Source organism: Gopherus flavomarginatus, chromosome 20 (assembly GCF_025201925.1).
Source record: "Gopherus flavomarginatus isolate rGopFla2 chromosome 20, rGopFla2.mat.asm, whole genome shotgun sequence".
NCBI classification, from domain to species: Eukaryota; Metazoa; Chordata; order Testudines; family Testudinidae; genus Gopherus; species Gopherus flavomarginatus.
The window spans coordinates 247,905-275,042 of NC_066636.1; the positions used below are offsets into that span (position 1 = coordinate 247,905).

The 27,138-nt window shown below is 57.9% G+C and overlaps 1 protein-coding gene across 1 annotated transcript; it reads left to right on the top strand.

Moving 5' to 3' along the window:
• The first annotated feature begins 2,541 nt into the window (after window positions 1-2,541).
• BCAM (basal cell adhesion molecule (Lutheran blood group)) lies at window positions 2,542-26,426 on the top strand. Its single transcript, XM_050930835.1, has 16 exons — window positions 2,542-2,669; window positions 14,757-14,884; window positions 15,396-15,612; window positions 16,221-16,291; window positions 16,511-16,607; window positions 17,110-17,292; window positions 19,753-19,877; window positions 20,058-20,214; window positions 20,460-20,575; window positions 20,955-21,096; window positions 22,165-22,292; window positions 23,456-23,594; window positions 23,794-23,832; window positions 24,974-25,121; window positions 25,379-25,499; window positions 25,809-26,426. Exons 1-16 carry the CDS (start codon window positions 2,609-2,611, stop codon window positions 25,812-25,814), a joined length of 1,878 nt encoding a protein of 625 aa, XP_050786792.1. The 5' UTR covers window positions 2,542-2,608; the 3' UTR covers window positions 25,815-26,426.
• The last annotated feature ends 712 nt before the right edge of the window (window positions 26,427-27,138 follow it).

Below are 27,138 nucleotides of genomic sequence, written 5' to 3' on the forward strand. Positions count from 1 at the left end.
ATTTGCATCGGCAGAAGCCCGGCTCCACCCCTCCCCCATCTAACTCACCTGGCTAGTGCAGTTAAGGGGAGCAACTAGTTGGTAACAACAGCAAGACGGAGTGTGTTTGTGTCTCTGTGCGTGTGTGAATGCATGACTGTGATATATATCTCATATGCATATCATAGAGTATTAATTGATACCTGTATTACTAATAAATGTGGCGTTTTGCCTTAATCCCCCTGAAAAGATCCTGTATAGTATTTTGAGTACAACATTTGTGTGTGTGTGTGTGTGTGTGTGTGTGCCGTAGGTGTTCATTGATGTGTGTGCTAGTGTCTGGCTGTGCCCCTGGGGCTGACCCAGGCCAATGTGTGTGTGTTTGTGTGTGTGCATGTGTTTGCACACATAGGTGTTAATTGATGTGTCTGCTAGTGTCTGGCTGTGCCTCGGGTCTGACTCAGCCCAGCTTGTGTGTGTGTGTGTGTGTGTGTGTGTGTGTGTGTGTGTGTGTGTGTGTGTGTGTGTGTGTTAGTTAATGGGCACACCAGCGCTGCTTGGCCCCTGCGTCAGCCTTTCCCCTTTCAGCTGGCTGAGTGCCTGAGGCCTGTCTGTGCCTGGCTCCTGCTTCCTCGCTTTGTTCCTGATTCCTGTGTCCTGGCCCTGGCCATGGTTCCTGACGACCAACTCTGGTTCCATCCCACAGGCTCGGCCTAACCACTGGACTGCAGCTTAGTTCCTGATACACAGCTACACAACACACCCAGCCTCCTGGGCACACCCCCGTGCAGAACACTACCCCAGCTTGTGTACACAGTCACACAGCCCCCTACAGCTTCACACACTCATGCACACTTCTTTGTGGACACTTGCGCGTGTGCTTCTTGCACACATGGATTTGTGAATGCACACACATTCACCCATTCCTTATGCTTACCTGCCTGGTGTCTCTCTCCCTCTGTCACACACACGCACACACCCGGCAAGCCTACAAGGCAAAGCGCAGACGGCCAGCTTCAGCCAGCTCAGATTACAACCTCCCTGAAACAAAGGGCTCCCAGACCAGAGGAGGCAGATCCAGGGAAGGGGGGCAGGGTGGGCTGGGGTACCCTAGAGGGCCGCTCCCATGATGCTCAGTTTCCCAGGTTGGGGGGCCCGGTGGGATGGCTCTGATGCACCAGGCTCGTGATTTGCAGTGTGCTGTGGGGCTGCTGCCAGCAAGGCTGCCATTAATCCCCAGCTCCGGGCTGGCAGCCCAGCCCCCTCGCCCCCTGGCCCTGGCCCTGGCCCAGGGCTGCAGAGAGCAGGCAGGGGAGGTGGAAACACACTTCCAGGCCCAGCTAAGCAGCACTACAGAGGATCAGCTCCCCAGCCCAGCCAGTGACCCCATCCTCCCAGCACCCTGGGGCCAGATCTATGCCTGTGCCTCCTAGAGGGGAAAGGGCCCATGTCCCATTCTCCATCCCCTCCCTTTGCGCTCACTGTCACCAATCCTGGCCTTTTCTCCAGTCAGGGGTCACCTTCGACCCAGGTTTGGGGGATGCCCGCAGACCCTGAGACAGGAATGTGGAATATGCAGACTCTGGAAGGGGAAGGTGAGGGGCAGGTGGCAGCATGTTGAGAGCAAAGAGAGGTCAGGCCCTGGGCTGGAAGTGGTCTTGGATGGACGGGAGGGGGGAGCCAGGACTCCTGGTTCTGTCCCTGGCTGTGGGGTGAGGTGAGGTGGGGGCTGGGACCCAGGACTCCTGGTTCTGTCCCTGGCTGTGGGGTGAGGTGAGGTGGGGACTGGGAGCCAGGACTCCCGGGTTCTGTCCCTGGCTGTGGGGTGGGGTGAGGTGAGGTGAGGTGGGAGCTGGGATCCAGGACTCCCGGGTTCTGTCCCTGGCTCAGGGGGTGGGGTGGGGGCTGGGACCCACGACTCCTGGTTCTGTCCCTGGCTGTGGGGTGGGGTGAGGTGAGGTGGGAGCTGGGATCCAGGACTCCCGGGTTCTGTCCCTGGCTCAGGGGGTGGGGTGGGGGCTGGGACCCAGGACTCCTGGTTCTGTCCCTGGCTGTGGGGTGGGGTGAGGTGGGGGCTGGGATCCAGGACTCCCAGGTTCTGTCCCTGGCTCAGGGGGTGGGACCCAGGACTCCTGGGTTCTACCCAGGCCCGTCAGGATCTGGATACCAGACCTACTCGGGCCTGTCTGAGTGGTAAACGGATCCCAAGGGGCATGGGAAGAGCCCAGAAGTCCTGGCTCCAGTGGCCGGTCCGTTCCCCCGGGGCAGACCCGGACTCTTGGCTATCAGCGGGAGGGACCCCTGGCTCCGGGACTCAGCAGGAGGCGCTGCGGGGTTAGATGGGGAGCCGGACGGGGGCAGGGCCTTGCGGGGGCGAGGAATGGGGCTGGCTGGGGAGAAGGGGAGCCAATGTGCTTTAGGGGCGGGGGTCCCTGCTGGGTGGGGGTTCCAGAGGTGTCTCGGTCCCGGCTCGCCCAGCCCGCAGTCCCCGCCCTCTCTGGGCAGGTGGGTGTTTGGGGGTCGGGGGCGGAGCAAGCCGGGCTCGGGGGCGGGGCGAGTCGGGCTCGGGGGGCTGGAGTCCGGGACGGGCTCAGGGAGTTACTTACAGTTTCTCCCGGCCGCGGACACCATGGGCCAGTCCGGCTGCCTGCTGCGGGGCCTCCTGCTTCTGGCTCTGATCGGTCGCCCAGGTAGGCACCGGGCGCCCCTCACCGTGCGCCCCAGCCGCCGGACCCTCAGGCCCCTCCGCCGCCCAGCCCGTGCCCCAGGGCAGGCGCTGCCCCCCCCCCCCCCCGCAATGTGAACTTTAGTCTCGAATTGGGGGGGGCATCTGCGAGCCCCTCTGCCTCCCCGGCCCTGGGCTGCTCCCGCCTCACCTGGTAGGGTCTTCCCGGGTCTCGTCTCCGCCCCTCCCTGCCGGGGCCAGGGGGCACAATCCCCATCCCTGGAACAGTCACCTGCCAGGCTGAGCCCCCTTGGCAGGACCCTTCTCCCCCACGCTGGGTTAGAGGAGCGGGGGTTGGGGAGGGCAGGGGGAGGGGAAGCTGTGTAGGGTGTGGGGCTGGTGTGGGGCGGTGCGGGGGAAGGGGAGGCTGTGTAGGGTGGGGGGCTGGGTTGGGGGGAGGAGTAGCTGTGTAGAGTGGGGGGCTGGTGTGGGGGGAGTTCAGGGGGAGGGGTAGCTGTGTAGGGTGGGGGCTGCGGTGTGGGGGGAGGACAAGGGTAGGGATAGCTGTAGGGTAGGGGGCAAGTGTGGGGAGAAGGCAGGGGGTAGCTTTGTGGGGAGGGCAGGGGGAGAGGTAGCTGTGTAGGTTGGGGGTTGAGAGTATGGGGAGGACAGGGGGAGGGGAGGCTGTGTAGAGTGGGGGGCTGGGGGAGGGGGAGGGCAGGGGGAGGGGAGGCGGGGCTGTGTAGAGTGGGGGTGCAGGGGAGCGGTAGCTGGGTAGGGTGGGGGGCTGGTGTGGGAGAAGGGGTAGCTGTGAAGAATGCGGGGCTGGTGTGGGGGGAGGTCAGGGGGAGGGGTAGCTGTGTAGGGTGGGGGCTGCGGTGTGGGGGGAGGACAAGGGCAGGGTTAGCTGTAGGGTAGGGGGCAAGTGTGGGGAGAAGGTGGGGGGTAGCTTTGTGGGGAGGGCAGGGGGAGGGGTAGCTGTGTAGGTTGGGGGGCTGGGAGTATGGGGAGGGCAGGGGGAGGGGAGGCTGTGTAGGGTGGGGGATGTGTGGGAGAAGGGGTAGCTGAAGAATGCGGGGCTGGTGTGGGGGGAGGTCAGGGGGAGGGCTAGCTGTGTAGGGGTGGGGGCTGCGGTGTGGGGGGAGGACAAGGGTAGGGTTAGCTGTAGGGTGGGGGCAGGTGTGGGGAGAAGGCAGGGGGAGGGGTAGCTGTGTAGGTTGGGGGGCTGGGAGTATGAGGAGGGCAGGGGGATGGTAGCTGTGTAGGGTGGGGGATGTGGGGGGGAGGGGTAGCTGTCTGGGTGGAGACAGGTGTGGGAGGAGGGCAGGGGAGGGGTAGCTGTGTAGAGTGGGGGCTGGGGTGGGGTGGGAAGAGGTGTATGGGGGAACTGTGTGTGTGGTAGCTGTATAGGTTGAGGGTTTGGGGGACTGATGGCTCAGCCCCTCCTCCCCCGTTATCTTTGTAGCTGGGTCAGGATGAGGGGGCAGAGCCCCTCCTCAGAGAGACCCCCCTCTTTAATTAATGGTTTAAAAGCAGTGGGGAATTTAAAGGGGTCTGGGAAGGTCAAAGGGAATTTAGTGTGATCTCCCCCCTCCCACCTATCCCTTGTGCCCCTTCAGCCTGTCCCCTCTCCCACTGCAAACCTTCCTCACCCCCTCCCCACTCCTCTCCCCACCTGCCCTGTTAACATTTGCCCTCTAGCACCCCCCACACAACCTGGCACATTTCTGGGGATCTGTGACTTTGTGTTTAGTCACTCACCAGCCAAGTGACAAGATGAGAAAAGCCACTGAAATTATTTGTGTGTGGCGGGGGGGTGGGAGGGGGAGTACTGCTCTCTCCTCTGCATGCGCCATGAACTCCTGTACCAGAGCTGGGAGAAAACCCAGCAGTCCTGGCTCCCAGCCCTGCCTCCTCTAACCACTAGACCCCACTCCCTTCCCAGAGCTGGGAGTAGAACCCAGCAATCCTGGCTCCCACCTGGCCCAGCTCCCCCTGGTTTCTGGAATGCTGGAGGTCGCGCCCCCTAGCTCAGGGCTCTGTGGATGCTGGCAGCACTGGGGGCTGGCACGGGTGGGCAGATATGAGTGTTGGCAGCTGTCAGGGAGGTGGATGGGTGGGATGCTGGGAGGGGGAACTGGAATGAGGCAGGGATGCCTGGAGGGGGGTGGGTTTGGGAGCTGCCTTCCCCGCCCATCTCTACCCAAACATGCCCCAGCCCGTTGATTGCTCTGCTCCTGCTGCCTGCATTCCTGGCCCCTGCGATAGCTTTTCCCACCTCCTGAGCTCTGCATCTGGCAGCCCCACTCCACCCACCCTGGCAAAGCACAAACGGGGTCCCCTCTCCCCCAGCCTGGCCTCAGCACAGAACAGTTGAGTCCCAGCCCAGCCCCAGGACTGAGAAAATGGGAGACTCTCCCTGAAGAACCACACTTAGTGTGGCCTAGGGAGACCAACCTGGCCTCTGGGTGGGGAGCAGGGGAAAGAGAAGGCTGTCTTGGCACAGCCAGGCGGGGCTCGTGCCTTGGCACAGCCGGGCAGGGGTGGGGGTGGGGGAAGCATGCTGAGATTGGCCAGGCCGAGCTGGGGCAGGGATTGGAGTGTGGCTGCATGGTGCAGATGGTGGGGTGAGGGGGCCTGTGCACCCAGAGATTGGCCCAAAAAGGGGGGCACACTGCATGGTTCAGTGTCGCAGTGGGCTCCACAGGGGGTCTGCACCAAGATCAGCCTGGCCAGGGGTGGGGGTGAGACTGGTTCCGCTCAGTGCTGTCAGACAGGGGCAGGTGACTCTCTGCCCCAGCTGGCGCTTCCCGCCCCCAGCCATGCACATTCCAGCCTGCGCCCTGATAACATCACCCAGGTGTGTCTTGAGTGGAGCCGGCTGGTCTCCTCCACACCCCCACCACTGTACTGCCCAGGGGCAGCTGTAGGCCCCCCAGGGCCATCCTCCCTGCCCTGCTCTGTGCCTGGGGGGTGTGGAGGAGGGTAGGAGACAGGGTCTCAGGTGCCTGCCAGCATGGTCCCATTGCACAAGGGATACCTTTCACTGCTCAGCACCTGCCCTCCTACCCACCTGGCTCCCTCTCCCCAGCTCTCATCTTTCCCTGGTTGTCTTTGCAGTGCAGGACATAGCCCCTCTGAACAGTAGGGGAGAGTCTCGGTCCCCAGCCCTGGCCCCACACCAACCCACCAGAGCCCACTCCCCTCTCAGAGCCAGGGAGAGAACCCAGGAGTCCTGGCCCCAGCCCCCCTGCTCTGACCACCAGCCCCACTCCCCTCCCAGAGCCAGGGAGAAAACCCAAGAGTCCTGGCCCCCAGCCCCTCCCTCTGCTCTTTGCTGCCTGTCCCCATGGGTCTGGATGTCTGGAGCTCTGTCTGGCAGAGGCACCCGCCTGGGGCTCCCCACGTTAATTAGCCAGGGGAGCTGGGCATGACTGCAGGGCTGTGTGCCATGCCATGCAGTCCATGGTCTGGGGAGCAGCAGATAACCAGTCCCGCTCTGCACACCCCCGCCGGACAGATAGTAGGAAAGTCCTTCACCAGGGTTATTTCTAGCTGCTCTGGGATTTCGGAGCTGGGCAATGCTATTCATAGCCAGGCCTTGGACCTGGACTTTCTCACGGCAGCACAGGCCGAGGGTGGGGGAGCAGGGTAGGGGGGAGAGCCCAGGCTGGGGGTGGAGCTGGTGCAATGAACAGACATGGAGAATAGGGAGCGGAGAATCCTTCCCAGGTTGCCAGCACCACTGGGTGGGTTGCACAGATGGCAGGCTGTGCCCTTGGCTGTATGTACTCACAGGAGCGTGTCCCGAGCCCTCCCCTTGCACATGGACGTGTCGAGTGCACCCTGGGTCCTGTGCACACACATGCAGCACTGAGCATGTCCTGTGCCCCTTGGCGCATGTCTGGATAGGACTGGCTGGGCCCTTTGCACACACATGCACCAGTGTGTTCTGTTCCCCTTGGCACACACATAAATAGGACTGGCTGGGCCCTTTGCACACACATCCCCATGGCACACACTTGAATAGGCTGGCTGGGCCCTTTGCACACACATGCACCAGTGTGTTCTGTTCCCCTTGGCACACACGTGAATAGGACTGGCTGCACCCTTTGCACACACATCCCCATGGCACACACTTGAATAGGCTGGCTGCGCCCTTTGCACACACAATCACCAGTGTGTTCTGTTCCCCTTGGCACACACGTGAATAGGCTGGCTGGGCCCTTCGCACCCACATGCACCAGTGTGTTCTGTTCCCCTTGGCACACACGTGAATAGGACTGGCTGCACCCTTTGCACACACATCCCCATGGCAGACACTTGAATAGGCTGGCTGCGCCCTTTGCACACACAATCACCAGTGTGTTCTGTTCCCCTTGGCACACACGTGAATAGGCTGGCTGGGCCCTTCGCACACACATGCACCAGTGTGTTCTGTTCCCCTTGGCACACACGTGAATAGGCTGGCTGGGCCCTTCGCGCACACATGCACCAGTGTGTTCTGTTCCCCTTGGCACACACGTGAATAGGACTGGCTGGGCCCTTTGCACACACATCCCCATGGCACACACTTGAATAGGCTGGCTGCGCCCTTTGCACACACAATCACCAGTGTGTTCTGTTCCCCTTGGCACACACGTGAATAGGCTGGCTGGGCCCTTTGCGCACACATGCACCAATGTGCCCCTTTGCATGTGCACAGATAGGCTGGCTGGGCCCCTGGCACACGTGTAGGAGTAGACGTCCATGCCAGTCCCCTGGCTGGGTGTGGTGGAGGGAATGTGCCCCACTGTGTGCAGGGGGCAGGAGGGTCCCAGCTCCTGCTGCCCAGCTCGGGTTCAGGCAGTGACAGCTGCTCCCTGGGTCAGCAGCACCTGTTACTGTTTAATCTGCTCCCAGCTCCTTCCTGCCTGGCTTGTAACCCCTTCCTCCCCAGTGCTCTGGAGACACGGGAGCCCCCATAGGCAGGGGTGTCTGGAGTCCCATCCTCTGGGCCCATAGACCCTCCAACAATTGGCCCAACCAGGGCCCCAGGGTAGTCCCCCTGGGAGGGGGCCTAATCCACCAGTGTCTGGAGCCAAGATGGAACGTGTCTGGAGCCCACTTTCTCTGGGAATTAAAGGGAAGAACCGCGCCAGGGGTGGGCTCTGAAACCAGCTGGGGAAAGTGTCTGTAAGAGCAGAGGCCTAGTGGATGAGAGCTGGGGAGGTGGAGTTAGGACTCCTGGGTTCTTTCCGGGCTGGGTGGTCTAGTGGGTTAGAGTGGGAGGGGAAGGGAACCAGGTCTCCTGGGTTCCCATCCCTGATGCCCTTTGTTATAGGGAAGGCAAAGTTTGGGATTTATTCAGACCCCCTCACTGTGTGGGGCAGGGGCGGGGTGTGTGTGTGTCCCTGCCCCTACCTCATAGCCCTCCTCTGGCCCCATAGCTCGGGTCTGGCACTGGCCAGGGCTTTGCTTCATGGCCTCCATGGTACCAGCTGTCACCGTCCTGTCCCCTGGCGGGGGCTCTGCTAACGAGGCTAATCTGTCACTGGTCCCCCAATCGCCAGCAGCCGCCCAGCCTGAGCCCAGACGGATGGAGGTAGGGTCTCAGCTGGTGGGGGGGCGGGGATGAGACAGACAGAGGAGGGGAACAAAGGGGAGAGAAATAAAGTGTCTGGAAAACACCCACCCCCATTTGTCACCAACACCACGGAAGCGCCAGCCCAGCTCGGCTCAGCTCCTCTTCAGGTGCGTTGCAAGCACAGCAAAAATGACCTCCCAGCCCCCCATTTCCCTCCCCCATGCACTAGGACTGAGATCCAGTCCCCCCAAGTGTTATGGGTTCATACCCCTAGCCTCTAGAACCAGGTCTTGTCCACCTAGCCCCCCTGCCCCAAGTGCCGTGGGCTCTGCGCCCCCATAGATCCATGCCCTGGGATTTGCTCTTACCACTGTTCTAGCTGCACACTAGGGGCAGGGTCCGAGCACTGATCCGGGAGCCTGGGTCCCAGCTGGGCTGGTCTCTGGAGATGGGGGTGCAGAGTGAGGCTCTTAGGAGGAGTTGGGGAGAGTGCATGCAATTGTATCCGAGCAGGGGTCGTTTTAATGCCTGCATGCAGGTGCGTTTCCCTATGCAAGCCTGAGCGTGTAAACACACCTGGGAGTCTACAGCTGGAGGGGTGTGCGTGGGAGTGTGTGTGTGCAAATCTGTGAGTGGGCGTGTGAATGCTTGAGTATGCGGTATGTGTGTGTGTGGGGGGGGGGGGAAGCTGGCTCTCTAGTGCTTGGCTAGTGTGTCCTGCCAGCAAAGTGCGGCTGAATTGTGTGTGTGACAGGGTTAGGAGGGCACAGGGTGTGCAGGCCAGTGTGTGTCTGCCTGCAAACCTGCAAGTGTGTTAGCGTTCCTGTGTGTGTTACACGCCCACCCAGTGCGAGGCCCCTGTCGCATGGCCTCTCACCCCAGGCAAGCCTCTCATCTCCCAGCTACTTCCAGGAAGGAAAACAAGTCAATGATGTCCCCTCTCTGCCCATCTGTGCCAGGTGCCTGCCCATGCCCCCCCCACCTCAGTGCTGGGGTGAGGGGGAGGCTCCCTGCCTCTCCAGCCCATAATCTCCCCTGCATCGTGGTGATACCTCTGTCCCACCCGGGTCTCTTCCTTCTGTCTGTCCTGCCCCCAGGGTCTGTCTTTCTGTCTCCTCCCCGCCCCCACCCCCAGGGTCGGTCTCTCCTAGCGTGTCCCTGGCACTGAGTGTTTCTGGCACTTGTGTGTGTTGAACCCCCCCCCCCCCCCCGGGTGTGTGTTTATCCTGAAACAAAGACCCATCTTAGCCAGACCGGCCTGGAATCTCAAACAGCTGCTGCCGGCTGACCTCCTTCCCCACCTCCCCCCACGCCTCCCACTGCCCCCCTTCTCTTCTCCCCCAACCCACCACTCCTTTCACCGCCTCCCTTCTCCCCTAACCCCCCCTACACACCTTCCTTCTCCCCCTAACCCGCCATTCCCATCACCCCCTCCCGTCTCCCCCTAACCCCCTACACACCTCCCTTCTCCCCCAACCCGTCACTCCCTTCACCCCCTGACCCCCCTTACACACCTTCCTTCTCCCCCTAACCCGCCATTCCCATCACCTCCTCCCGTCTCCCCCTAACCCCCTACACATCTTCCTTCTCCCCCTAACCCGCCATTCCCATCACCCCCTCCCTCCCAGTGGGGAGCCACCTCGATGATCCGAGGCAGCCTTCTGAGTTGATGGCTTTGTCTAACCAGCAGTTTGGGAAGGCCAGGTTAGTGGAAGATGAGTGTCCCTATACCTACACCTTACCTGTTACCAGTGTGGAGAATTGTGCTCATCTAAACTCTCTTTGCCTTCCCTTCCCTTAACAGATGAACTGCTGTTTTCCACAAATAGTGGCTTATTACACTGAGCTGCTTTAAGCACATCACGTTTACCTGGGTCAGGCTGACTTTCCCAAGCTTTACTAGTCAACCATATATTGCTCACCAAGCATGTCCCCCTTCCTTCCTCAGTTACGGCTTTAACCTGATCACCAACTTTAATTTGTTCTAGAGAACCATCTTCCTGAGTCCTATCTAATGTCAGATTCACTTCTGAGATCCCAGACAGGCACTCCGAAATTTCTTCCACCTATGCACGGCTTCTTTGCTCAGATAAACAGCCATCTTCCTCAGACAAACATTTGGAGAAACCCTCGATAGGCAAATCCTTGCCCCTTGTAGACACAGGTTCAGGATTATTTCTTTCCTGTGACTGGTTTATGTCATCAACTTGACTGAACAAAGTGTTAATATCATCCCCTGTCAAAAGATCCATAGGCATTATCTTCCTTACACCAGCTATAACTTCACATTTCACCCCATTCCAGTCACGATGGATTCTGGCTACAGCACAGGTACAATACATTCATAGAGGATCACAATATTCACACTCTGATTTGGTAAATAATCTTCCTCTTTGACAAGATCTGCTTTAACAAGAGTGATGTTAGAAGCTGTACAAACAGCTTTTCCCTTTGACTTTTACATTCTCTGCACATGTTATGGGGTTACCTTCGCCTGAGCTCACAGTAAAAGGTGGCAGTGTTGGGGTATATTGGTTACACACAGACAACTGCTTAGAGTCAAACAACCTACCAACATTGCTACAGACTGGAGAGATTTTATCCCCATCTTTGCTGCTGAGAGGAGCTGGCTTTCCAGGATGAGACAGTTCCTCTTGTTCCTTCATTCTCTTGAATTGCAGTTTGTCTGTTCGCTTTCGCCTTAGCTTCTAGTTCCCGCAATCGAATATCTGCCATTCTCTGTTCATGTTCAAAACACGGGCGTTCACTTTCAGCAGCTTCTCCTTCCGTACCAGCTATCTTTTGCTTATGTTCAGGTTCTAGGTGCTGGTTTCTCACTGCAAGCATTTTCGCGGGGTCTGATTCCTTATCACTGGCTAGTAACAGATTTTTTAGTTCCTTCCTCTCTGTGAGCACAATTCTTCCAGGCTTTTTCTGTCAGGATCTTGATCAGGGATCACTCACTGTAACTGATTTTTAACCCTTAAACTCTCCAATATCAAAATTAAATTTTGACAAGTGTATGGTTCTTATCCAAAAACCCAATTAACCCGTGGGAGTGTGTATCCAAGTATGACTACACCTCGTGATCAAGGTCCCAGTGGGGGCCAGCTGTGGTCACTCAGGGTGAACTGCAAAGAATGGGGAAGCCAAACCCCCAAAAAGCTGGTGGCTATTCCAATACTTAGCTTCACCAACCAGCATAAAACAGCTTCTTTATCACCTCACTGGTTACTCAGGAGTCCAAACAACACAGTTCCCTTAAAGCGCCCAGCCTCAGGCCTCCATCCAGGTACCCACGTCAAATATGACGAACATTTCTGTAAATCTTATTTCATCATGTAAAAGAAAAGGTTCTACCAATCCCAAAGGATCAGACACATCACCTGCCAGGTTAACAAATGTTTCAGATCTTACCCAAATACCCGCTACAGCCAATTCTTATTAACTAAACTAAAATTTATTAAAAAACAAAAGAGAGAGAGAGTATGGCTAAAAGATCAATATACATACAGATCTGAGTTCAATTCACTGAGGTTCAGGTTCATGGTAGAGATGGTGAACGTTGTAGTTGCAGAATTCCTTTAGAATTCAGTTAATAGGTTATAGTCCAATGTCTAAATATCATATTCAAGGCGTACCAGCATAACTGGGACCTCAGTCTTGTGACTCAAACTTCCCCGATGAAGCTTAAGCAGAATCAGGACCCAAGGATCTTTTATACAATTTCATGTCCTCTTTGACAACTTGGGATTTCCTTGCAGAACAAAAGGTAATCAGGATGACTTTGAAGGAGGTCCGTCACTGGTTCTTAGCTATACGAATTACAGAACACGAATTAACAGAAGGCCATATTTCAGAAGATGGAGAAAACTACTGAGGGGAGGTTGTTCTAGATTTGATTTTGACAAATAATGAGGAACTGGTTGAGAATTTGAAAGTGGAAGGCAACTTGGGTGAAAGTGATCACGAAATGGTCGAGTTCATGATTCTAAGGAATGGTAAGAGGGAGAACAGCACAATGAAGACAATGGATTTCAAGAAGGCGACTTTAGCAAACCCAGGGAGTCGGTAGGTAAAATCCCGAGGGAAGCAAGTCTGAGGGGAGAAACAGGTGAAGACAATTGGCAGTTTTTCAAAGAGACATTATTAAGGGCACAAGAGGAAACTACCCCACTGTGTAGGAAAGACAGGAAGTCTGGCAAAAGACCACCCCTGCTTAACCAGGAGATCTTCACTGGTCTAAAACTCAAAAAAGAGTCCTACAAAAAGTGGAAACTCAGTCAAACGATAAAGGATGAATATAAACAAACACCACATATGTAGGGACAAAATTAGAAAGGCCAAGGCACAAAACAAGATCAAACTAGCTAGGGACATAAAAGGAAACAAGAAAACTCTACAAATACATTAGAAGCAAGAGGAAGATCAAGGACAGGGTGGGCCTGTTACTCAGTGAGGGGGGAAAGACAATAACAGAAAACGCTTAAATGGCAGAGGTGCTTAATGACGTCTTTGTTTTGGTTTTCACCAAGGAGGTTGGTGGCAATTGGATGTCTAACATAGTGAATGCCAGTGAAAATGAGGTAGGATCAGAGTCTAAAATAGAGAAAGAACAAGTCAAAAATTACTTAGACAAGTTAGATGTCTTCAAGTTGCCAGGGCCTGATGAAATGCATCCTAGAATAGTCAAGGAGCTGACTGAGGAGATATTTGAGCCATTAGCAATTGTCTTTGAAAAGTCATGGAAGACGGGAGAGATTCCAGAAGACTGGAAAAGAGCAAATCTAGTGCTCATTTATAACGAGGGAAATAAGTACAACCTGGGGAATTACTGACTTGTCAGCTTAACTTCTGTACCCGGAAAGATAATGGAGCAAATAATTCAGAAATCAGTTTGCAAACATGTAGAAGATAATGAGGTGATAAATAACAGTCAGCATGGAGTTGTCAAGAACAAATCATATCAAACCAACCTGATAGTTTTCTTTGACAGTGTAACAAGCCTTGTGGATGGGGGGAAGTGGTAGACGTGTTATATCTGGACTTTAGTCAGGCTTTTGATACAGTCTCACGTGACCTTCTCATTAACAAACTAGGGAAATACAATCTAGATGGAGCTACTACAAGGTGGGTGCAGAACTAGCTGGAAAACCATTCCCAGAGAGTAGTTATCGATGGTTTGCAGTCATGCTGAAGGGGCATAACTACTGAGGTTCCATAGGGATGGGTTCTTGGTCCAGTTCTGTTCAATATCTTCATCAATGATTTAGATCATGGCATAGAGAATACAGTACACTTATAAAGTTTGTGGATGATACCAAGCTGGGAGGGATTGCAAGTGCTTTGGAGGATAGGATTAAAATTCAAAATGATCTGGACAACCCAGAGAAATGGTCTGAAGTCAATAGGATAAAATTCAATAAGGACAAATGCAAAGTCCTCCACTTATGAAGGAACAATCAGTTGCACATGTACAAAATGGGAAATGACTGCTCAGGAAGGAGCACTGCGGAAAGGGATTTGGGAGTCATAGTGGACCACAAGCTAAATATGAGTCAACAGTATAACACTGTTGCAAAAAAAGCAAACATCGTTTTGGGATGTATTAGCAGAAGTGTTGTAAGCAAGACATGAGAAATTATTCTTCTGCTCTACTCAGCGCTGATTAGGCCTCAGCTGGAGTAGTGTGTCCAGTTGTGGGCACCACATTTCAGGAAAGATGTGGACAAATTGGAGAAAGTCCAGAGAAGAGCAACAAAAATGATTGAAGATCTAGAAAACATGACCTAGGAGGGAAGATTGAAAAAATTGGTTTTGTTTAGTTTGGAGAAGAGAAGACTGAGAGGGGACACGATAACAGTTTTCAAGTACATAAAAGGTTGTTACAAGGAGGAGGGAGAAAAATTGTTCTTCTTAACCTCTGAGGACAGGATAAGAAGCAATGGGCTTAAATTGCAGCAAGGGCAGTTTAGGTTGGACATTAGGGAAAACTTCCTGTCAGGGTGGTTAAGCACTGGAACATGTAGCACAGGGGGGTTGTGGAATCTTCATCCTTGGAGATGTTTAAGGCAGGTTGGACAAACCCCTGTCAGGGATGGTCTAGATAATACTTAGTCCTGCCATGAGTGCAGGGGACTGGACTCGATGATCTCACGAGGTCCCTTCCAGTTCTATGATTCTATGATTTGGTTTTTTCTCCACCACCTCCACCTCCCTTCGCCCCCTTCAATCTCCCGCTTCCTCTGCCCCCACTCCCTTCTCTCACCCCATTCCCCCTGCCCCTCACCCATCCCCCAGCTCCTAAGAACTGCAGAGCTGTAGGGGCAGGCCTGTGCAGGATGGAAGAGGGCGTGGGGATACCAAGCCAGAGGGAGGTTATTGATTCTCTGGGACTGGAGGAGGAGGATAAGGAGCCACAGGGGGGTGGTGTTGACCCAGGGGTGGGAGGGGCCATACTGGGCCATAGGGAGCATCCAGGGGTGCTCTTGGTCCTGTGGGAACTATGGGCCCTATCTCACTCGTTCTCCCCATCCTGCCCCCCAGGCTGCCTGGCCGTGGTGCAGATCTCAGTGCCAGCGCAGGTCGAGGTGCTGCTGGGATCCCAGGTCACCATCCCCTGCACGCACAGTATCACCGGGTCACCTGACAGCCGCCTGGTGGAATGGTTCGTCGTGAGTATCCTGGCACACACGTGGAAGCAGTGGGGGGAGGGTGTCATGGGGGAGGCTGGTGTAAATCCTCACCTGGGGGGCTGGCGGAGATTCGTTGTACATGGTGGGGGTTATGCTACTGCCTGGGGGAGCTGTGGGTGTGAATCCAATTGTGCTCAAAGGGGGTGTGAGAATCTCATGGGGGAGGATGGATGTGACATGAGTGCAGGGACGAATCCTGTGTGTGTGTGTGTGTGTGTGTGTGTGTGTGTGTGTGTGTGTGTGTGTGTGTGTGTGTGAGAGAGAGAGAGAGAGAGGGCTGCGACAGGGGTGTCCCACACATGCATGTGCGAGGAAGCTCTTAGGGGTGAATCCCACACGTGTGCAAGGGAGGGCATTGAGGGTGACTCACACGTATGCGAGGAGAGGGCATTGGGGTGAATCCCACACTCGTGTGCAAGGGGGTGTTGGGGTGAATCCCACACATGCTTGTGCAAGGGAGGAGTCACTAACTTTGTTCCTCTTCCCCCAGACGGACCGGGATGGGGAGAGGCGGCGTGTGGCTTACAGCGAGGGAGGCCGCGGGGGGGTGGACCAGGGCACCGAGTACTCAGGCCATGTCTACATGGACCCCGATCTCAGCCTGGTTCTGCCGAAGGCCGACGTGAGCGATGAGCGGGCCTTCTCCTGCCAAGTGACAGCAGGGGCCGCAGGCAGCGCCGAGGGGGTGGCCCAGCTCCGGGTGTACGGTGAGAGACACCCCCCCATGTGCCCTGGCACCCCCCAGCTTCCCCTCCCAGGCTGGTGGTAGACACCCTCCCCCCTGCTGGCACTGCACCTCCTTTGCTGTCCCCCACACCCCTAATCTTCCCCCTTCCTTGGGACTGCACCCCCTTCCCTCAGCCCCCCACTCCAGCCCAGCCAGCCTCTCCTCCTTGTGCAAGCCCTGTGCTTGCAAGGTTGGGGCTAGCTCCATGGATGCAGCTGCCTCTGGCCGAGCTCACTGAGGCAGGCCCAGGGATCCCATCACTTGTGTGTGGGTGCAGGGACATGGATGCTACAGGGAATGGGCCTTGCATGCCGGTCCCTCGCACGTCCATCTGCATGTGTGACCCTGCAGCCCAAGCTGCTCGTGCCTCCATGGGGCAGGAGTCGATTGACCCTCGCCCTGCAGCCCCCTCCCCAGTGGGGTTCTGTGCACACACGCCCACTCACTGAACCTGTTCTCTGTAACTGTCACCGCACTGCTCCCCCCTGGGCATGCTGCGCCTAGCCAGGTCTGGCCTGGTTCTGTGCAGCAACCTGGCCCGGTGCGGTTCGCTTCTGTTTTCACGCTTGCTCGCTCTGCTCCCCGCAGAACCCCCCGAACCCCCGGAGCTCACAGCTAACCCTGGGATCCTGTCCGTGATGGAGCGGTCTGTGTCTGAGGTGAGGCGACCGAGCAGACGGGGTGGTGCCAAGCTGGGGACGCGGAGGCCCTTCCCTGGGTGGGAGTCTTGTCCCACAGTTCATTAGGGTCACTCAGCACTCAGCACTCTGGAACTGGGGTCCCCAGCCCTTGGCACCTCCCTCTGACTGGGGGTCCCTGCACTGCGTGAGGGGGGTGGGGGGGCTGTGCTGGGAGTGATGTAGTGTGCCTGTGCCCAGATCGCCACCTGCAGCAGCCGGAATGCCAACCCCGCCCCCACCATCAGCTGGTTCAAGGATGGGGCCCGCCTGGAAGCGCCCACTGAACGCAATGACGGTAACATAGACAACTCCTCCTGCCCCCTGTGCCCCTGGCTCCTCCCCGCTGCTGCTGGGCCCTTCTGGCTCTCCCCTGCCTGATTGCCGGGACCCTCCCCAGCTTGCCCCTCGCCCACCTCCCCAACAGCCGCGTTCCCCAAATGCCTACTTGTGCTGCCCCTGCTCTCTCTGCTGCCCCTCGCCCTGAGCTCTGCGCTCCCTGCCCCATGCTGGCCCCTGTGCTCCCATGTCCCCCTGCCCTGACCTCTGCGCCCACGCCGGCCCCTGTGCTCTCACCCCCCCACACGCTGACGCCTGTGTTCTCATCCCCCCACACACTCTTGTCCCCTCCGCCCTGACATCTGCGCTTCCTGCCCCACGCCGGCCCCTGTGTTCTCGTCCCCTCCTGCACCGACCCCTGTGCTCTGGTCACCCCACATGCTGACCCCTGTGTGCTTTGCACTGTGTTCTTGTCCCCCCCCGCACTGACTCCTGTGCTGACCTCTCTGCTCTCCCCTCAGACATGTACGTGGTGTCTCGCTCTGTGAAGGAGGCCTCAGGGCTGCAGTCTGTGTCCAGCACCCTCTATCTGCGCCCCAGCAAGGCCGACAAGGATGCCCAGTTCCAGTGCCTGGTCCAGTACCCGCTGCCCCAGGGGAAGGTGGGCAACGCCACCTCAGAGCGCTTCAGCCTCGTACTGCACTGTGAGTAACCCTCGCACCCCCGGGACACTGGCAGTATTAAGTGCACTGGCACAGGTATGGCACGTGTACGAGGATGCTAGCCTTGCACGAGTGTGTTTGTGTGCATGCACAGGGACATTAGGCTTCCATTGGTACTGACCCTGACACACGCACCAAGACTGGAAACCTCCCTTGGCCTTGCACAACTATGTGCAGGGACACAGACCTTGCGCACGCTTGTGTGCACAAGCACCAGTTCAGCCAGTACCGTCTGTAAGATGTTCAGCCTGACATAGTGCTGTGAGTGCAGCCCTGGCCTGCAGTCTCTCCACTCACACACGTCATTGGCTCTTCCTGGTGTATGTGCATCATGGGGTTCTTGTGCAAAAGCCTTTGCACAAGCGTCTTGCAACTGCTGCATAGAAACAGGAATAATTTAAGAACACTTTACGTGATTCCCAAAAACCACAATTCCACAACTGAAGAAGAAAGCTGTGCTGGTCAAAAAAACAACCTCGTTTAGAGGGAAAATGAAAGGCAACTATAAAATTTATGTATATAAATATAAATGGAAGAAAGAGGAAGTTGATAGGAATGAATATTAATCAGAAGTTAGGAACTGTAGGAAATTGATAGGGGAAGCAAAGGCATGCTAGGAGACATCTGTGGCCAGTAGAGTTAAGGACAATTATGAGTTTTAAAAAACGTATTAGGAACAAAACTAATCCTGGCAATGGTATTGGTCTGTTACTATATGGAAAAGGTAGAATTATCACTAATAATGCAGAAAACGCAGACATGCTCAGTAGACATTTCTGCTCTGTATTTGAGGATAAAACAGATTATATCTTATCACATGGTAATAACATTCTTTCCATTCCACTAGTATCTCTGAAGGATGTTAAACAAAAGCTACTAAGGTTAGACCTTTTAAGTCAGCAGAACCAGATAAGTCTCATCCCAGAGTTTAAAGGAGCTGCTGTTAATGTTGATTTTCAAGAAGTCTGGAGCCCCGGGGAAGTTCCAAAAGACTGGAAGAAAGAAAAGGTTGTGCCAGTTTTTAAACAGGACGATCCAGGTAGTTATAGGCCTGTCAGCCTGACCTTGATCCTGGGCAAGATAACAGAGTGGCTGATAGAGGACTTGATTAACAAGGAATTAAAGGAGGGTGATGTAGTTAATATGAATAATCAGGGGTCTATGGAATATAGATCCTGTCAAGCTAACTTGGTACCTGTTTTTGATGAGATGACAAGTTTGATTGCTCAAGATAACAGTGTTGACGTGATGGACTTAGACTTCTGTAAGGATTTTGGCTTGGTACCACAGGACGTTTTGATTACAAATCTAGAAAGATAGAAAATGAACACAGCGCACATTAGCTGAATTAAAAACTGGCTAACTGATTGATCACAAAACGTAACTAAACAGGGAATTGCCCTTGAGCTGGTGGGTTTCCGGTGAGGCCTGAAGAGGTCTGCACTATTTCACATTTTTATCAGTGACCTGGAATAAAACAAAATCCTGCCGGATAAAGTTTGCTGATGACACAAAAATTGCGGGAGTGGTAAATACTGAAGAGGACGGGTCACTGAGTCAGAGAAATCCGGCTCACTCGGTAAGCTGGGTGCCAGCAAACAATATGCATTTAACTATGGTGAAATGTCAGTGCACACATCTGGGAATCTCGGCCATCCTTACGGGAGGGTGCTGGGAAGCAACAACTCTGAAAAAGATTTTGGGGGCGGATAAGCAGTTGAACGTGAGCTCCCGGTGCGAAGCTGTGGCCAAAAGAGCTCCTGCAGTCCTGGGAGGCGTACACGGGGAGACCGCCAGTAGGAGCACAGAGGTTATTTTCCCTCTAACCACTCCTGGGATCCTGGGTCCAGGAGGATGTTGGTCGATTGGAGGGGTCAGAGAACAGCCAGAGAATGATGTAATTTCAGAAAACCTGCCTTGTAGTGATTGCCTCAGAACTCAAGGCTATTTAGCCTCACAGAGAGAAGGCAAAGGGGTGACGTGATCCCAGTCCAAGTCTCTACCTGGGGAACAAATATTTGCTAGCGGGCTCTTCAGTCAGGCAGAGGAAGGTCTGACACGCCCCAGCAGCTGGAAGCTGCAGCTAGACAAATTCAGACAGAAATCTGCAGAGTTCAGGATTGAACAACCTACCAGGGGCCGTGGTGGATTCTCTGTTACTGCTGATTTTTAAACCAAGACAGGCTGTTTCCTGGGAGATCAGCCACAGGAATGATTCGGGAGCAGGCTTCTGGCCCGCACTATGCTGGGGGTCAGACCAGATGGTCACAATGGCGCCGTCTGGCCTTGGGGTCTGTGAAAGAGGCTATTGCCTGTGCAGAGACCCTTCCTTGCATGCACTCGGTCACACACTTGCACTCCTGCTACTGCTCTGTAACCCCCCCACACACACACTGGGGGTAGTGGTGTTATCTCATGACCTTTGACTCCCCTTGCCCCCAGATTTCACGGAGAACGTGGAGTTCATGCTGGAGTCTCCCCTGGTGATCAAGGAGGGGGACGACGTGAGGCTGCAGTGCCGGGGGGATGGGCAGCCGGAGCCGGAGTACATCTTCTACCGAGTGCAGGTATTGGTGGTGCCCAGCCTCGGACGGGGGCATACCGGGCTGCCCAGGCCCCAGGGATGGGAGATACCAGGCTTCCCCAGGCAGCTGAGCCCTGTGGGGGTGGTGAGGGTGCCCGGGCCCCGTGGGGCTGAGCCCAGGGATGGTTACCGGACTGCCCTGAACACCTCCCCATCCCCCCAGGCCTCCAAGGTCATGGAACTGGCCACCAAGCAGGACGGGGTCCTGATCCTGCCCAGCGTTTCCAGGGCCAACAGCGGGACCTACCGGTGCCAAGTGCTGGACTTTGACAGCCCCCCTGAGGTGCAGCTGGAGAAGGAGGTGACCATCCACGTCAACTGTGAGTGCCCATGGCAATGCTGGGAGATACGCCATCCCCTCCTCTCCCCCCACCCCACTGTGAGTGCCCCAGGGGCTGCTGGGAGACACAGTTGACGTTGGGGGGGGTGAGTGCCCCGGGGGTGAGAGGGGAGGGGTGGCATGAGTACCCCAGGGAACTGGCTTGGGATGCTCACACAGGTATGTTTTGAGGAGCCTTCTGCAATACAGCTTAGTGTATCCCTGCCCCTCTCTCTCCACCAACAGACCTGGACCCCCTGACCCTGCACCCAGGCAGACGAGTGACAGTGCCCCTGGGTGGAGACGTCACACTCACCTGCTCCGGACAGGGCTCCCAGCCCCCCAAACTGGTGTGGAGGAAGGTGAGATCCACCGGGGCTTGACTAGGCATCGGCAGACCCTACAGGGGGGCCTGTTTATACAAGGACCCTCCCCCCAGCAGCCACCTCTGGGGTGGGGTGCGGGGGCTGTGTATACAGGGATCCCTTGCCTGGCACTGAGATGCAGCTATCTCTGGGGTGAAATGAGGCAGAAATCTCAAAACTGATTTTTCTGGATAATAGCTGATTTTGGGGAACCTGCTCCTACTAGGCCCCCATCCCACTCCCTGCCATGCAGCCCCCCCTAGTTCCATATGGGGGCATTGGAGCCAGGGCTGACTGCCAGGGCAGAGCGCCCCCTACTGAGCTCCCATCCTGCTCCATGCAGCACAGCGCCCCCTAGTGTCCTCTCTCATTGCAGGGTAAGGAGCGAGTGGCTCACGGTGGCACCCACACCCTGCGCTCGGTCTCATACCACGTGGCTGGCACTTACACCTGCGAGGCCTCTGTGCCCAGCGTGCCAGGGCTGCAGCGGGACCAGACTGTCCAGGTTACCGTGGAAGGTACGGAGTTCTCCCCGGAGCACAGATGTGAGGTGTACCCCCCAGCTGGGACAGGGCATGGGGTGGCAGTACAGGGGCTAGGGTGGCAGATCTGTAGGGTGTACGCAGCACAACCTACTGAAATCAACGTCGAATTCCCAAGGCCTTATCTCCAGCAGGGCAGCTAGCGCTGCGTCGCTCTCTGGGCAGAGCCCCCAGTGTGGATGCAGCGTAAGGCAGAGCCGCACCACCTCCTGCAAAGACGTTAGTGATGCCGGCATTGGCGCAGCTGCGTCTACACGAGGGGATGGGGGCGTTTGCCAGCAAAGCCATGCACTGAGGAGCTGGATTTTTCATGCCCCTGACAGACAGGATAGGGCCCAGGGGGTGACAGCATCAGAGAACATGCGGAGATTTGCCTGGTACCATCGAGCATTGGCAGAGCCCACGTGGGCAGGAGCATCAGACCAAGAATCCACCTTCCAGACATGTTCTCCGGCATCTCCGCCACCTCTGATCCTCTATGTCTGGCCATGGAGCATTGTGGGTGCAGACTCGTCCATTCAGACCTATCAGTTCTAGCCTCTCCTCGCCCCCCACCTGCCCTGCTGTGCCGGACAAAGCTGGATGTCCTGTATCCCCCCGGGGGGTGACAGGGCAGAGGTGGTGGACAGGCCCTGGCTCAGAACCATACATCAGAGGGCTGTGGCTGGGGAGCCCTGGAGTGGCTGGGTGCCATGGCGGGGGGGGGGGGGGCCGTATTTCAGGCTAGGGGGATGCAGGGCCCGGGGTGTCCCCTTATGGAACAGGGGGCAGTGATGCCCAGGGTGGGGGGTGTCCATGAACATGGGGATGCAGGGTGGGGCTCCCTTGGGCCAGGAACTGGGGTTGAGGGATGCCTAGTGGCAGCATGGGAGGGGGTCTGTGCCAGGGCAGCTGGGGGCTGGTACCCGGGGAGGAGCAGTGGCAGGGGAGCAGGGGGCATGTCTCTGGGGCCAGCTGGGGGTCCCTGAGTGCAGGGAGCTGGGGGGACAGAGTTGATGTGGGGCCCAGGGGATGACCCCTTCTCTGACTTTGCCCCTTCCCCAGGGAAGCCGGAGATGGAGGAGCGTCCGACCCAGCACCGGCTCCCGGGCGAGGGGCAGCACATCCAGCTGACCTGCTCTGCTGTGGGACACCCTGAGCCAGAGCTCAGCTGGAGCCTGCCTGGGGTGAAGGTGAGGGGGCAGGGGAAGGGGATCTGGTGCAGCAGGGGGTTCAGGGGGCTGGTACCTAGGGAGGGCAGAGTTGGATGCTGCAGGGATGTGTCTTCGCACACGGCCCGGGGTGGTGGGGAGGGGATGGGGGCACAGGATGGGGAGGTTCCTGTAGAGCAGCCCCCTCCTGCGTGCCTCCACTGCACACACACACCCCCAGCCTGAGCTGCTCTCCGCCCTGGCAGGGAGCTCCCCTCTCCCCCCAAGGCCCAGCTGCTCCAGAGACAGCTGCACTGTCGGCAGCTTCAGAGGAGTCAGGCACTTGTGACTGAGCTGGGACTGGGAACTGGGGGGGAGGGGGGCAGCACTGGGTGGCCACATGGGGGTCATGACCTTCCCCCTCGCCCCCAGAACCTGGGTCTAACTGCTGCAGTGCAGCCCCCCCAGCCCCCGCTGCATCTCAGCAAAGGCCTTGTGAAGCGGCTCTCGGCCTGGTGGGGGGGGGTGTGTGCAGTGGGCACGTGTGGAGGTGACACCCGCTGTGCTGCACACATAGCCGTGTGAGGCAGCACGATTCGAGGCCCCCCTGGCCATATGTACTGGAGGCAGGGACTTGATCTGCTGCTCTGTCCTGGCATGACTGCCAGTGACACCTCCCCCACACCACCCGGGCTCCGAACAGCCAGACGGCAGGAAGAGCCCCATAGGGGAGGGGCACTTGGGGGGCAGAGGAGTTGGGGGCGGTGCATAGAGCTTGGGGGCAGCAGGGAGGATCTGGGCACCCTGGTGCGGGGATGTGTATCTGCCCCCAAATGTGTGTCTACATGGCCCACTGAGCCCAGACTGTGACTCAGGTTTGAGCCCAAGCCCCTGCTTCTGTCCACACATAAACTGGTCTGACTCAGGCCAGTGAGTGCTCGGGACCCAGGTCCTAGGACCCTGCTAGGAGCAGGGGAGAACTCCCATCATGGGCTGTGAGGGTCCAAGCCCCATAGTGTGGACGCAGGTTACGCTGCAGCCCCAAGGCAGAAGGGCTGCGCAGCTGTTGCACTCGGGGCTTGGAAACAGCGAATCCACAGGTCCGGTGCCAGCGAGCAGCACAGACACCCCCAGAGGGGCAGGAACCCCACAGGGCCGTGTCCAGAGCTGGGAGAAGGTCCCTCACCACCCCTGTCTCCCCTCAGCCGGTGGTGAGCAGCACAGGGAACCGGGTGACGAGTGAGGTGACAGTAGAGGTGACGGCAGCGCTGGCCAAGTCCACAATCTGGTGCCAGGCCAGGAACCGGTTCGGGGAGGCCAGGCAGCACTTCACCCTGGAGATCGGTGAGTCGGGGGTGGGATTGGGGCTACAGGGGGAGTCCTGAGTGGGGGCAGGTAGGTGGGGGGACTGGGGTGGTCAGGGTGGGGCAGCGGGGTGGGGGTCAGGAAGGGGTAGCAGGGAAACAGAGCAGGAGGTAATTGGGAGGTGGGGGGCATCACTCCATCTGGGCACTGACCTGTCTGTCTTTTCCTCCCGTGGAAGAACCCCCAGCAGCTACCCCCTCCTCTTCCCCCCCGGCAGGTGAGTGCCCCTTTCCCATGGGGCTGGGTGGGGGGGATGATGCCTGGAGCAGCTGTGCCCCCCAGGCAGTGTCTGGCACCATGGGGGTGGAGTCCCAGTGCTGGAGCCCCAGGGTGTTCTGGGGGTCCTGCTCCCACTAACCTCCTTCTCTCGTTCATGCTGCCCAGGGGACCCCGTACTCCACACAGGTGGGTGTTGGTGGGATGTGGGTGGGGGATTAACCCTATTGGGTGCCAAGCCCAGAACTGCCCAGGTGTGCGTAGGGCAAAGGCGGGACACCTTTGTCTCCCTGCAGTGGAGGTCTCTGATTCCTGGGGGGAGGGCTCTAGACAGTTTAGTCACTGCTGTGCACCTGGGCATCCTGGTCCGTCTCCATCACCCCTCGTCCAGCCAGGGCACTCGGCGCCTGGCTCCTTCCCCAGGAACAGAGTCCAAATGAAACCCCAAAGTCAGGGCGCCCGAGGACCAAGCCTGTGACCCTGATCTGGGCTCACCAGCCACCGTCCTCATGCACGTGGTCAGGGAGCCCCAGGCCCTCTTGGCACTCGTGTTCCAGCCACAGCCTGTCAGATCTCCCTGCGACTCCTACCTTGGCCTGGTCCCAGCGTCCGTCGCAGGCTGCGCTCGCCTGGCCTCGGCTGCATAGACCCCTGGGGCTGCATAGACCCTTCGGCCCCCTGCTCACCACCTCAGGCCTTCCTGCTGTAGGAACCTCCTTGGCCTGCTTCTCCGCAGCTGGGTCTGATCCATAATCACACATCTCCCTCCTGCTGTCAGAATGGGCTAATTGGGCTCCCCTGCCATTGCCAGCCTGGGTTAGACACCCCATCACAGGGATCCAGGCGTCCGGGCTCACCCCCTTTCCACCAGTGGGGGGTTCTGAGCCCCAGGGGGCAGCAGTGGTTTGTGGGGAATGTAGGGGACCCAGGCATCTGGGCTCAATCCCCTCCCCACAGTGGGGGGTCCTAAGCCCCCAGGGGCAGCAGTGCTGGAGGGGGGAGCATAAGGGACCCAGGCGTCCGGGCTCACCACCCCCTCTCTCTCCGCAGTGGGGGGTTCTGAGCCCCAGGAGGCAGCAGTGCTGGGGGGGAGAGTAAGGGACCCAGGCGTCCGGGCTCACCGCCCCCCTCTCTCCCTGCAGCGGGGGGTCCTGAGCCCCAGGGTGGCAGTGGCGCTGCGGTTGTGGCTGTCGTGGTCTGTGTCCTGCTGCTTCTGCTCATCGTCGGCTTCTTCTACTGCATGCAGCGCCGGGGACACCTGCCCTGTGGGGCAGGGGAGAAGAGATCACTGTGAGTGACTCCCCCAACTCCCACAGCCCTCCCCTCACCAAAACACCCCTCCCCCCTCGACTGCATGCAGTGCAGGGATACTGCCCGGTGGGGAGGGGGAGAGATTGTCAAGAACTTTCCTCCCCCTCCCCTCCACCTGCCTGTGGGGTGGCAGAAATCTCTGTGTGAGGCCCCCCTATGCCCACCCCCTCTGTTTCCCTTGTCCCCCATCTGTCTGTTTGCACCCCGTGGGGTTCACCCCCCCCTCCATCCCGCAGGACACCCAAGGAGGGCGGTGCAGAGGACCCGGCTGTGGAGATGAAGACGGACAAACGGAACGAGCAGACAGGGCTGCTGGGTCCGAGCGGGGGCTGTGGGGGGGTCGACGGGGGTCACGAGGTGAGCTGGGGGGCGCTGCTGGGGGCAGCATGAGGTGAAACAGGTGGAGGGCCCTGGATGGGCAGTGGGAGGGAACTGGAGCCCTGAGGTGGGGGGCCTGTGGCTTTGGAGATGGAGGGGAGAATGGGGGAGACCCTCCCTTGGGACGCTGGGGTGGAGACCCTGGTGGAGTTGGGTGTCACTGTCCTCTAAGGGGGGGAGGCGGAGAAGGAGAGTGGGGTTGTCACTGGCTGGAGTGGGGTGGAGGCTGCCGGTGGGGGATGGGTTTGGGGCATGGAGGCAGTGTGTGATTCTCCCCTCCTCCCCCAGTGCTGAGCCCTGCCCCAGCAGATGGCTGTACTGGGAACCCCCCCAGAGGAAGAGGAGGCTGGGACGGCAGCCGGCTGGGAGAGATGGATTTTGTCCCGTTCCCCCCCCAGGGGCTGCGGGGGGCATTTACTCCATCCCCCAAGTTCTTTTTGTTTCAATGCCTGGTTTATATCAAGAGACTTTTTCAGATGCCAAGGGGGGCTCCCTCCTGCTCCCCATGGACTCCCCTGCCCTCCAGCACACTGTCCCCCTATGGGCTCCACCCTCATGGATTCCCTGCTCCCCACAGCATCTGGAGAAAGGGGAGACCCTCCCCTGTCCCCTGTTATGGGGGTCAGGCGGGCATATTCCATCCAACCCTCCCACAGCACCCCCTGACCCACATCCCCTGCAATCCCCAGCACTGGTACCCTCAGGCTTTACCCACCCTAGCACCAGGGCCCCCCCTTACCCACAGCACATGCCCCTCATGGTAGCAGCCCCCCATCGCCTTCCCTCCCCCACCTCCAGCATTGGTACCCCAGAACATACATCCCTCCCCCCATCTCTGCCCTTCCCTGTGTCCCCCAGCACCTCCCCCTCCCCAAATGGTATTTGTCACTGGTTGTGAATGTTTTTTATACAAGACCTGTTTGTTTAGCAGCATTTTGGGGGTGGTTCTGCTGCCCCCCAAGGGCTCTGTTCCTATCTGTGCCCCCTCCAGGACCTTCTCTAGTCGTGACACTGGTGTTTATTTTACGGCAATGTCTGTTGGGGGCAGTGGAGCTGGTGGGGGGGGGAACTGGGGAAGCCCTGAGAAGGGGTGCCTCCCCCCCAGGAGCCCAGCTCTACTAACCCCTTCATAGGATCCCCCAGACCTCCACCTTCCTGCTCTCATGGTGCCCAGAGCTTGGGGCCCTCTCCCAATGAAAGACCTGGGCCCCTGCTGCAGCCATGGGGGCCATGCCCCATCCCCCTACCCTGCGGAGCTGCAGTCCATTGTGCTGACCCCTCCTCCCCCATTGAACCCAACTGGGGGCTATTTATGGCTCTTTCCTGCCCCCAGCCCTAGGGGCCACCATGGGGGGAGCACAGGCCCTCCCCCCACCAGGGTTATCCAGCCCGCCCATCATTCCAGGTCTGGCAATGCCCCATTCCAGCACCCTTGGCCCCCTGTCTCAGAGGCACCCTCACAGCTCCACCAGAAGGGGATGGGGCTAGGAGCCTAGGCCCCCCTTTTCCCAGCCCACCAGCAGGGGGCAGCATCCTCTGAGCAACCCCTGCTCCCCTGACACGGGCCACCTGCACCCCTGGGAAGAGCCCTAGGGGTGGGGACTCCAGCGGGGTGAAT